Source organism: Bos indicus, chromosome 5, assembly GCF_029378745.1.
Source record: "Bos indicus isolate NIAB-ARS_2022 breed Sahiwal x Tharparkar chromosome 5, NIAB-ARS_B.indTharparkar_mat_pri_1.0, whole genome shotgun sequence".
Classification (NCBI taxonomy): Eukaryota; Metazoa; Chordata; class Mammalia; order Artiodactyla; family Bovidae; genus Bos; species Bos indicus.
The window spans coordinates 112,573,544-112,585,591 of record NC_091764.1 but is presented as its reverse complement, the minus strand read 5'-3'; the positions used below and the strand labels follow the sequence as shown (position 1 = coordinate 112,585,591).

At 41.3% G+C, this 12,048-nt stretch overlaps 1 protein-coding gene and 1 pseudogene across 1 annotated transcript in view; one reads left to right on the top strand and one right to left on the bottom strand.

Annotated features, from left to right (window-relative positions):
• Positions 1-12,048, top strand: part of SLC25A17 (solute carrier family 25 member 17) — a 42,832-nt gene that overhangs the window by 23,158 nt on the left and 7,626 nt on the right. Inside the window, exon 5 of the mRNA XM_019961859.2 lies at positions 11,101-11,217. Within this exon, the coding sequence (XP_019817418.1) occupies positions 11,101-11,217 (117 nt within the window). The remainder of the gene's footprint in view (positions 1-11,100; positions 11,218-12,048) is intronic.
• LOC109558297 (small ribosomal subunit protein eS27-like) lies at positions 2,599-3,082 on the bottom strand (annotated as a pseudogene).

The following is a 12,048-nucleotide window of genomic DNA, read 5'->3' as shown; positions in this document are numbered from 1 at the left end:
GTACTCAAGGTTCATTGATGCTGTAGGATGTGACAGGATTTCCTTGTTTTATAAGGGTGAATGGTATTCTGTTGTATGTATATACCGCATTCTGTTTATCCATTCACCCACTGATGGACACTGAGGTTGTTCCCACCTCCTGATTACTGTGAATAGTTGCTGCTGTGAGCGTGGGTTGTATGAATCTCTCTGAGTCCCTGCTTTCAGTTCTTCTGGGTATGTTCCAAGAAGTGAGATTCCCGGATTATATGGCAATTCTTTTTTTAATTTTGAAAGGAACTACTGTGCTGTTTCCCACAGTGGTTGCACCGTTTCATAATCCCGCCAGCAGTTGGTTCCAGTTTCTCCACATCCTCATCAACACTTGTTATTTTCGTTTTTTTTTTTCCCATCATAATGAGAGCGAAATAATAGTTCACTGTGGTTTTGATATGCAGTTTTCTGATGATAGTGATGTTGAGCATCTTTTCATCTGAAGCTGAGCATCTTTGGAGAAATGTCTGTTCAAATCTTTGCTCCTTTTTTTGAGTTATTTGATTTTTTGCTGTTGAGCTATAAGTATTCTTTATATATTCTGAATACTAGCCCCTTATCAGATATATGATTTACACATATTTTCTCCCATTCTGTGGGTTGCCTTTCACTCTGTTGGTTATGTCATTTGATGCTCAAAAGTTTTTGAGTTTGATGTTATGCCATTTGCTTGTTTTCCCTTTTTTGCCTGTGCTTTAGGTGTCATGTCCCAGAAATCATTGCTAAGTTTAATGCCATGAAAGCTTTTTTCCTAATTTTCGTCTAGGAGTTATATAGTTTTAAGTCTTTAATCCGTTTAGAGTTACTTTCTGTGTGTGGCGTCAGTAAGGATTCAACTTGATTCTTACGTGTGTGAATGTCCAGTTTCCTTAACACCATTTGCTGATGTGACTACACTGTCCATTACCCCATTGGCACCCTTGTAAAGCTCAGCTGACCACATACAGGAAAGTTTATTTCTGAGCTAACTTGGCTTGTTTTCATCTTCTTAATAGGAGAAGAGGGTCAGTTATCCCAGTTTAGTAGCCTGTACCCGGAATTTATGGACATTAAGATCTCTTTTTTTAAAAATGAAAATTACAGTACCTTTCCTGCTTATTTTCTGGGGGTTTTGTTTGTTTGTTTTGTTTTTTGGACTGAGATGTTTAACATGAACAGGACTGGCTACATAATTTCCAGGGTCCAGTGTAAACTGAAAATGCAGGACTCCTGTTCACAATTGATTAAGCACTCCAAGATGGTTGATAGTGAAGCCTTACACCAAGCACGAGACAGGGTTGCATACCCATGAAGCCCACTCTTAGTGTGAAAGCGTTTAGTCAGGTGTGACAAAGAGATCTTAGTGCACAGCTCAGTGTAGTCAGTATCATCATAGTCATTAATACTTTTGGGGTTCATAGGAGAAAGAGGGTCCCTTTTGGCTGGGAGATACCTGCATATAGAAAGCAGTGGCTCTTGAATTGAACCTTGGCAGAATTAGTAGCACTTGGAGATAAGTGGTGGTGGTTTCCCGATGGAGGGAATTGAGAGAATATAGGACCTTGTTTAGAACAGTGAGCTCTGCAATTTAGTGAGTGGGTAAAGAGAGTATAGGAACATGAGCAGTAAGTTGGAGAGTTAAGGAGCCCGATTTTAGAAGTCTTTGGATCCTTGTCACCTGAGGTTTCAGAAGAGCTGGGAAGCCATTAACCTGATACTGTGAATATTTAGTTACTGTCTGTTTCTTCTTGGTGGAATAGAACACTATAAGATATAGAGCAGTATCTTATGTATAGCTCATACGTATGAGGTATATATTACGTATGTAAGATAATATATGTTGCAGTTATATAGCTGTGTTTAGTTATTATATGGGCTTCCCTTGTGGCTCAGCTGGTAAAGAATCCACCCACAACCCGGGAGACCTGGGTTCAATCCCTGGGTTGGGAAGATCCCCTGGAGAAGGGAAAGGCTACCCACTCCAGTGTTCCGGCTTAGAGAATTCCATGAACTATGTAGTCCATGGAGTTGCAAAGGGTTGGATACGACTGAGCTACTTTCAGTTTCACTTTAGTTATTATATATACATATATATTCATATACATATATATTGTTATATACATATATTCCCCCTCCCTTGCTAAATTTTCAGTAAGAACAATTCCTAACGTAGTAGGAGCTCAATAAATATTTGCTGAATAAATAAAGTATTTGTTGAGTTAATCAGAGTTTTATTAAAGAGATGGGAAAAGAGTAGATCTATTTCCTTTTGTGTGTGTGCTTATCTATTTAGTTTGTATCTCAATTAATTTATTTAAATGTTGTCCATTTAGTGTTGGTATTTTGTGGACTTACTTTTTGATATATTCTTTGAAAAATTACAGATTTGGAAGCTGCACAGCTGAATAATGTAAATGTCCAATTGAAATGCAAATGATCTGACTGAAAACCGTAGCCAGGCCAAGAGCATTCATGGCCCAGCTCTTCCTCTTCACCTTGTGAGACCACTGCTACTTTTCATTTGGTCTCTGAGCCTTTCTTATGCTTAGTAGTCTTATTTTAGTCTTTAGTTGATTTTTATTTTTATTTATTTTTTTTGCCCATAATCAAAACTTTATTGAAAAACTGACACCAAAATAGGAGAGTGTTGCTGTATACCTTACAAAATTAAATGTAATTACATTATCTTGGTAGATTAACTGGAATTATGAACTGATAAGGCTTTCTGCGATAGAACACAAATTCAAGAAGTTGTGTGGGTCATTAGTGTTGCTTCCTTCTAAATGAACAGCCTTCCGTGAGTCTGGCCTTTGCTCCTGTTGGCTGGCACAGCACTTAACAGCCTACGCAAAGCACTACTGTCTGAGCATGGCTGAAGACCGTGGTAATCTTGTAGCAACCTGGACATTTTACATCCATGAAGTAAGAATTTGGACTTTGAACCAGCCGTTTCTTTTTATGTTTTTTCTTTTCCTCGTCCAAGGAAGGATGCAGTAAATCTAGGCATGTTGATCCTTTCGCAAGCCCAGCCCGTGCAGATCTCTAAGGCGACAACCCCAGCGAGCAGCACGCGACCTAGTCTTTAGTTGATTTTTAGATAATAAACTTTCCCTTGAACCAACTTTATTTTTTTTAATTGAGATATAATTGACATATATTATATTAATTTCAGGTTTACAACATAATGATTCAGTATTTGTGTATATTGTGAAATTAACACTGCAACAAATCTGGTTAACATTCATCATCACACATATTTACAAATGTATTTCTTTTCTTGTGGTAAGAACTTTTAAGGTTTGTTCTCAGTAACTTTTAAATATACAATACAACTTTATTAAGTAAAGTCACCTTGTACATTATATCCCCATGACTTATTTATTTTATAACTGGAAGTTTTCTACCTTTTGACTACCCTCACCCCCAACTCTGGGCTTCCCAGGTGGCTCAGTGGCTAAAGAATGCACCTGCCTATGCTGGAGGCTTGACTTGGATCCCTGGGTGAGGAAGATCTCCTGGAGGAGGGCATGGCAACCCTCTCCATGGCAACTCTCTTGCCTTGAGAATCCCACGGACAGGGGAGCCTGAAGAGCTACAGTCTATAGGGTTGCAAAGAACTGGACACGACTGAAGGCGACTGAGCATGCATACACAGACTCCCAACCTCAGCCAGACCAGCTTTCAAATAGAGAGTGTAATGCACTTTCTCTGAGGAAATGAATGAATAAGTAGGTAGCTCAGGACAGAAATCTGGAGGTCTTCATAGAGAGTGCTCTCTTTCCCTCTGTGTCTGCTCAGGCTTCATGAACCACCAGTCTGTCTCTTAAAGATCTCTTGAACGCATGCCCTCTTCTCCATGTCCATAACTGTTTCCCCAAATCTAGTATTACTATCCCTCACCTGGACCATTGCTCTGCTATGATCTCCTTGCTTCTCAAGTCTTTCTCACTAACACACTTTGCACAGTTCTGCTCAGGTAGCCTTTCTAGAAGAATAGTTTTCAGACACTTATAATTTGAAGAGCTCAGGTTTGAAATTTGTTCACTGAAAAAAAAAATCAGAATAAATCCAGCCTATAGAGAGGGGATCTTCTTTTTTATATAACTGCAACAAATGGAAGTCTGGTATGATCTTTTATTCCTGAGACTAAATGTTTGTAATACCTTGATTATATTAGTTTCCATATATATTTACATTGAAAAGGTTATGTCTCACTGTCAGGGACTAACTTAGGTAACTTTCCATGAAACTACTATTTTATGGAATATAGGATGAAATCTTCTCCCTTGTGCTTGTCCAGAGCTGTTTGTTTGCTGTGTCTGGCTTCCCGTTATACATGAGGTATACACCACCCCTTGTTACATTCTCTCGCCGTGAAGTGCGAGTCGCTCAGTTGTGTCCGACTCTTTGTAACCCCAGGGACCATACAGTCCATGGAATTCTCCAGGCCAGAATACTGGATGGGTAGCTGTTCCCTTCTCCAGGGGATCCCAGTCCAGGGATCGAACCCAGGTCTCTCACATTGCAGGTGGATTCTTTACCATCTGAGCCAACCAGGGAAGCCCTACATGCTCTCACTGTACTCTGCTGATTTCCTTTCTGACTCTTACACAATTTACAGTTACAGTAGATTCTCCCACACCTAAAACAGCTAGCCCAGTATGGTAGGGTGGTTAGCTTTTAAAAAGTCAGTAGAAGTATGGAATGTCATAAATGGCCCATGTGCCTTAAATATTTTATTTTAACCTAAGATATATGAATATATACTTCTCTAATTTTCTGTATGGCCAAGGCATATCCACTCATTGATGGGAGTTTTGTGCTTTTTTTCTGGTATGAAAGTGAAAGTCGCTCAGTCGTGTCCGACTCTTTGTGACCCCATGGACTGTAGAGTCCATGGAATTCTCCAGGCCAGAATACTGGAGTGGGTAGCCTTTTCCTTCTCCAGGGGATCTTCCCAACCCAGGGATTGAACCCAGGTCTCCTGCATTGCAGGCAGATTGTTTACCAGCTGAGCCACAATAACCTGTGCCTATAAATGCTTTGTCTACTGTAACAGATATGACCGACATAAACAGGTTTGAGAAAAGGCATAATTCACTCTTGGTAAGCTTCGGCCCCCGTGGGATGGAAGTAAAAGAGCATGGGGACACTAGAGCGTAGCCTCCAGGCCGCAGGAGCCAATGCACCATGGCCTCGTCAGAATGTCCGTAAAGGGAAAGAGGAACACAGGTTTATCTGGTGAGTCCAGTATGTGGAACTGGTTAAAGAGAGCCCACTGTGTTGGTATCATTCTCATTCATTTATTAGTACATTCTGAACTGTTTTCTTGAGAGTGTGAGAAAAGAATGGAATTGACGTACAGTTAGAACCCACGGGTCTGCGTGGATTGTGAACATCATCTATTACACGTCTTGTCAGAGAAGCGGTTGAGAACTGCTGTTCTGAGGTCTGAATCGGATTGTTAGGCCCAGCCTCAAACCCTTCAGTCCCTGCTGCCTGCTGATAGGATGATGTCACAGCGCCCTCAGCAGAGAAGACACTCCCTGCCTCGTACACATGCAGGATAAGGGTCCCCCGTACCACATCTGCTGTGGTACTGCTTCCCTCCCTAGCTTGGCCTTCCTGTGCCTGTCCTCCCAGGCCGTGATTCCTTCCTCGCCAGCTGCTGTTGTCAGCCTGAAGCAGTCTTACTGCTCTTTTTTGTCTCGTTAACTCCTATTCATCCTTTTATTCTCCGCTCACGCCACCTCCTCTTCAGGAAGCCTTCCCTGTTTCTCATACCCACCACCCCCAGGTTTATTCTGGGTTAGGTGCCCACCCTCTGTGCTTCAACTCAGTGTATACCTCTAAGTGCTTACGCTACTGGATAACAGTAGTCTGCATATTTGTCTTTTATCTTTTACTGCTGCTGCTGCTGCTGCTAAGTCGCTTAGACCCTCCTTAAAGGCAGAGATTACTTAAAAAAAAAAAATCTCTGCATATCTAGTACCTTAATGCAGTGGCTGATACACAGAAAGTGCTGATTAAATGTTGAATGAATTAAATTTTTAATGTTGTTTAAGTCAATTCAAAGGACTGCAGTCTTCCCCATTTTCTTAAGTGGCAACTCTCATCTTCTAGTTGCCCTACCAAGAGTCTTGAATTCATCCTCTTTCTCTCTGACCCCACCCCCAGTCCATGAACGAATCCTATTTCCTGTTTCTTCATATGGTATCTAGCAGTTAGCCCCTTTCCCCTACTTGTACTACCTGAGCCCAAACCACCATTGAATCTTGCCAGGATTGTCCTCAGAGTCTCCTAACTGATGGCCTGCTTCCTTCTTTGTCCCCTTCAATACGTGTTCAACACAGCTGCCAGTGTGATCACACTAAAGCATAGAGGGATTGTATTATTCCTCTGTTCAGAGGCCTCCAGTTGCTTCCCTTCTCACTCAGAATAAAAGCCAGAGTCCCCAGAGCCCAGTGTGTCCTGCCCACCTATCCGTGCCCCTCACACCACTACAGCCACGCCAGCCTGAACTGTCCCAGAATACTTCTCCCTCGGGGCCCGTGAACTTGAAGCTTTTTCCTCTTCCTGGTTCCTGCATGGTTAGCTCCCTCACCTCCTGTAAAGTTTTTCTCCGAATGGCTACACTGTCTAAAATGGAGTCCCTTTCTACCACCAAAACTCTATCTCCCTCCTCTGCTTAAATTTTCTCCTTAACTTTATCCTCTGACATACTACGTATTATCCTTATTTATCCTGTCTTACACTATTAGAACATAAGCTTCACAAGGACAGAGATTTTCATTTTTTGTGTACCTGTTGTATCATCAGCACCTACTTAGCATGTAACAATTGTATGGGAAAACCCGAACGAATTTTTTTGCCAACTAAATACTAGACACACAGTACATATTTGATGAGCAAACCATAGGTGACTTACTTGCAGGTCATAAACATTTACTTCTCCTAAAATACACATAAAGTCACTTAAGAATTGCTAATTGGGCTTCCCTGGTGGGGATCAGTGCCAATGCAAGAGACTCAGGTTCTATCCCTGGGTCAGGAAGGTCCCCTAGAGAAGAAAATGGCAACCTACTCCAGTATTCTTGCCTGGAGAATCCTATGGACAGAGTAGCCTGGCGGGCTACAGTCTGTGGGGTTGCAAAGAGTCAGACACAACTTAGTGACAGGCTAACTTTTTACTCTTCAGTTCATATCTCAGGTAAAAAAAACACCTACTGGCTGGTTTTATATGTTTCCACTTGCTTTAAGAAGGTAGATTTAATACCAATAAGAATAAAACTTCTAACTGCTCTTGGAAAGAATAGACTTTTTGGGGTGATAGTGAATTCCTGTCTTTTGAGGTTTTCAAAAATAAAGTGAAAGTGAAGTTGCTCAGTCGTGTCCAACCCTTTGCGACCCCATGGACTACAGCCTGCCCATGGGATTTTCCAGGCAACAATACTGGAGTGGGCTGCTATTTTCTTCTCCAGGGGATCTTCCCAACCCAGGGATCAAACCCAGGTCTCCCGCATTGTAGGCAGATGCTTTTACCATCTGAGCCACCAGGGAAGTCCCAAAAATAAAGTGAATAATCACCAATCCACTTGGTGATTGCATTAGGTCCATGGGGAACGTGTGACTGTGTCTAGAGATATTTTTGGTTGTCACAGCCAGAGGATGCTCCTGGCATCCAGTGGCTGGCGGGCCAGAGACACTGCTCCATACCCTACACATCTGCACCCCTGCCGCCCAGACGTGAACAGTGGCACAGTTGAGAGACCCTTGGTTAAATGATTTGTATAGTCCTTAATGATTCTGAGATTCTTTGATGATAGGTCCTCTCTTTTTCTGAAGGTAGGGAATTCCTTGGAAATTACTGTTAGGAGTTTTAACTTCTCCTCGTAACATGTTTTTATATCTTAATGCCTACGAATTTTTGTTTGTTTGTTTGGCTGCACTGCGGGGCTTGTGGTATCTTAGTTCCCTGACCAGGATGAACCCCTGCCCCCTCAGTGGAAGCGCCGAATCCTAACCACTGGACCCAGGGAATTCCCCAGTGCCTGCACATTTTTACAATGAGAACAGCTTTTTTCTCTTCCTTCTGTGAGCCCAGTCATTGTATTACCATCACTGTAGGAATGAGTTACATCATCTCCCAGGAGAACTATGCACAAGTGCTATTGTTACTCCGGCTGTGCTAGAAACTTAGATTTGTTACTATTTATTGTATTTTCACAGGAAAAAACCCATGTAGCTTAATACCCTGGAGAAGAATTTGAGCCCAGAACCTGACAGATAACATAAATGAAGATACTTGCCATTTTTATGAAATTGGAATTTTTGTCAATAACTCTTTTTGAGTGCCAATGGTATTATCATTGTTGCAACAGTTGAAATTAATTTCCTGCCTTTATGCCTTAAATCTGGTAAGGCAGGCTTGTTCCTGCAGTGTATCAAGTCGCCTTCCTTTGTAGGGAGCCAAACTCTTAGATTGGTGACCTTGATCTGCTATTTTCTTGTCTCAGCGGTCATTGCACATGTTCCCCAGAAGAGCACCCAATTAATGTTCTCTGTTTTTGTTTTCTGTCCTTAACTCAGGAGACTCACTGCTAATAAAACTTCGTTTTCAAGATTTCAGAAGTAAATAGCTGTGTTCCAATTATTCCCTGAATCAGTGAATGATTTTAGTATGTTCAGTAGCTGTTCTTCATCTCTCATTTTTGATTGTGTTTTCCAGTAAATTATTTTTTATGAACAAAGAAAGAAAATAGAATCACTTGAATTGGAAAGAGAACAGTCTCCTGTTCTTAAGTAGGTAAAGTATTGGTATTCTCATCTTAGAGCTGAAATAACGGCCATGACTTGGAACTGGTGAAATTTCCTACACATAAATAAGCAGACAGCTTTCTTTATTCTGCAGCCATACCCATTTTACCTTAGTAAGAGTTGAAATCGCTCATCATATTCTTTTGCAGCTGGTTTTTCCTCCACAGAGAAATGTCCTTTGCTTGCTTATATAGGGTACAAGTTTTTGTCTTGGATCCTCAAATGTTTTCTCAGAATTCATAAAATGAAAGTGGTTAAAAAGTAACCTTTCCATCTATTTGGCTTAGAGTATGAACAAAGATCTTCTCAGATAAAAAGCTTTGAAGTACAGAATGTTCTTACGAGGACTTTGTATTCTCTTCTGTAAATGATATGATGCATTTTTGTACTTGACATTGTCCTTAGAATCCTCTCAGTCTTTCAGCTCATGTGGGTAACAGGATAATGTAAGCAGATTCCTGAATAATGGCTAAATCTTCATTTAGCTGCATTTCCTCTGACCTGTTCTGTGTGTGCCTACCTCTCGAGTAGAACATGAAGGGAATTTTTATTTCCAAAGAATTTCTTTAATGGGTGACCTATTTCGTTTGTTTAGAAAGGTGTTTGCACTACAGTACCCGCGGAAGCTTGTGATCTCTGGTTCTGAGCTTGCCTGTCTTCGTCTAAAACAAAAGCAGCAGACTGCTCAATAGTACTTTCCACTCTGATTTTTCGGACTGTTGGTTTTTTTGTTAAGTGATGTGTACATTATATTGAATAGGAATACATTATAAAGTCTGGGCAGATGAGTGTGTATTGATACTCTTATCTTGGCCTCTTGGGCACTGGTGCTTTTTTAAAATGAGACTTGCAAGAATCTTAGTTACGACTTTTTCAGATTATGACCAGTATCTTGACAATGTATGAAGATTTTGAGTCATAACTAAAGATGACTCCTTGGTGTTATATGGAAAATTCTAACAAATACAACTCATAAAACGATAATGCCTTTTGAGAAATATGTTCTCATAATGTTCCCGAGAGAGAGGTGCCAAAATGTCTTGCATTCCACTAATGAAAATTCAGGATTCGGATTTCCTGGCATTTTCACCAAGTTTATTAACTTTGGTGTTATCTGTATAGTATGTTTGAAATTCCTTAAATCAAAACATCCTTAATCTTGCTCTGTTGCTGTGGTGGTTGTTTGTTTTTTGATTGCACCATGGGGCTTGCGTGATCTTAGTTCCCAGACTGGGGACTGAACCCGTGCCGCCTGCAGTGGAAGCACCAAGTCCTAACCCTGGATCTCAGGGAATTCCCAATCCTGTTTGTAAAAGATTTCTCTTCTTTACGATTGTGCCTCTCACTTCTGAGCGTGGCCCGATAGCTTGGTAAATGGTTGTTGGCTGAGTTTGTTCATTAGTTTACTTGTTAAACGTTTATTTAACACACATTTATAAAGTATATACTGTGCGTCAGGCATTTTTATTACAAGTCTGTCTGGTATTTTTCTCTAATCATTTCAGGACTGATGAGGAATGTCTTAATATCTCAAGATGGTGCTAAAATTGGGATCGTGTGTTTTCAAAACAGAAGCACCTGGCTCGTTGTATTGTTCCACTCTGAGGCCACCTTGGGTGGCCAAGATCCCCATCCTTAAGCTTGTAAGAATCACGATGCTTGTGAAGCTGTTGCAGGTGTTTTTGTGATGGTTCATAACGACTGCTTGCTGCCTGCCTGTCCTAATTCCCCGAGTGATGAGGAACTCTTCTGTGAGCCTCTAGTCCCTGTCGAAGTCCTTTCAAATGTCACACTTTCTCCCACCTGTCTTTTATGGTACTGGATCCGTACTCACTTAAAACCATGTGAGCTACTTACGTGAGAGTTGGAAGGTGTGTGTTTTATGTGATATTGTCATGGACTTATTTAGCATGTGATCAAGAAATCAGTTCCCCCATCTGAAAGCTGTTTTTAAAAACTGTGTTTAAAACTATATCAAAATTGCTACTTTGGATGCTGCATAAGTTGACAGATTGCCTCTTAGTGTACAAAGGAGGAAACTCTGCACTCTCCTCCCGTGGCGAGGCGCTGCTGCCGGCCAGCCCGCTCTTGGCAAGGCTTCTGAATTGCTTCTAACAGTGGTGGCTTGTGTTGTACCTTGGCACAAAGGGACACCTCACCTCAGGTCTCCTAGTAGGTCAGCAGAAAAATAACTGGAACAGGGACGTGTTTAGCTTTAACATAAAGGTTACATTTTGCTTTCCCTTTGTCTCGCCCCCTTTCTCTTTACAGGGGTGGTGAATGTGCTGCTCACAACTCCACTCTGGGTGGTAAACACCAGACTGAAGCTGCAAGGGGCAAAATTTAGGAATGAAGACATTGTACCGACCAACTACAGTGGTATCATTGGTGAGTGTCTTTTGGATGTGTTCCTTTTTAAAGGTTCTCTTTTCTCTTTGTATCTGGAATTTATCAGCATGATAAGGACAGCCTCAAATCTCAATGTCCAACAGTAAGCATTTGTTTAGCTCCTGTGTCTGTGGATTGGCAAGGATTTGATTCATCTAATATGACTCCAGCCTAGGATTCTCAGCTCCATGTGTCTCTCTTCCATTTCCTGGGACCAGCCTCAGGATGTTCTTCTCTTGGTGATAGCAAAAGCACAGGAAGACATGCCTGATCATACAAGCATATTTCAAGCCCCCGTTTGCATCTTGTCTATTACCATCGTCTTGGCCAACACACTCCCAATGGCCAAGCCTCAAGACAAGGGATAGAGAAATATACCGGTGGAGTATAGCCCATAGAGCGAAGGTGGGAAGGGATGAATATTTCTGAAGAATAATTTGCTACTTTTTCTCCCCCAGTGTTGTCTTTGAATAAAGATACAAAATTAGTGTCTGATATCTTTGAGATTCTACTTTTTAATAGTATCACACTGCCAGTTTCTTCTTTCCCATCTTTCCCTCTTTATAATGAGGACAGTGATTTTCTTAAAAGGCAGTCCTATAAAATGAACTCTGGAGAACTGTCTTATCTTTTTCTGTACTGGCCTTCACTGTGAAACCCACAGGCTGTTGTTCCCCATTCTGTCTGTGTAATACAGAGAGCTCAGAGGTGGAGATGATCAGTACTGAGGAAAACTTGACCTGCTAACCCCAGATTTGTCAGGAAGGGTTGCCAACAATTGAAGTTAGTCTCTCAATAACTCAGTGACTGTCAGTATCTGATGATTCTCCA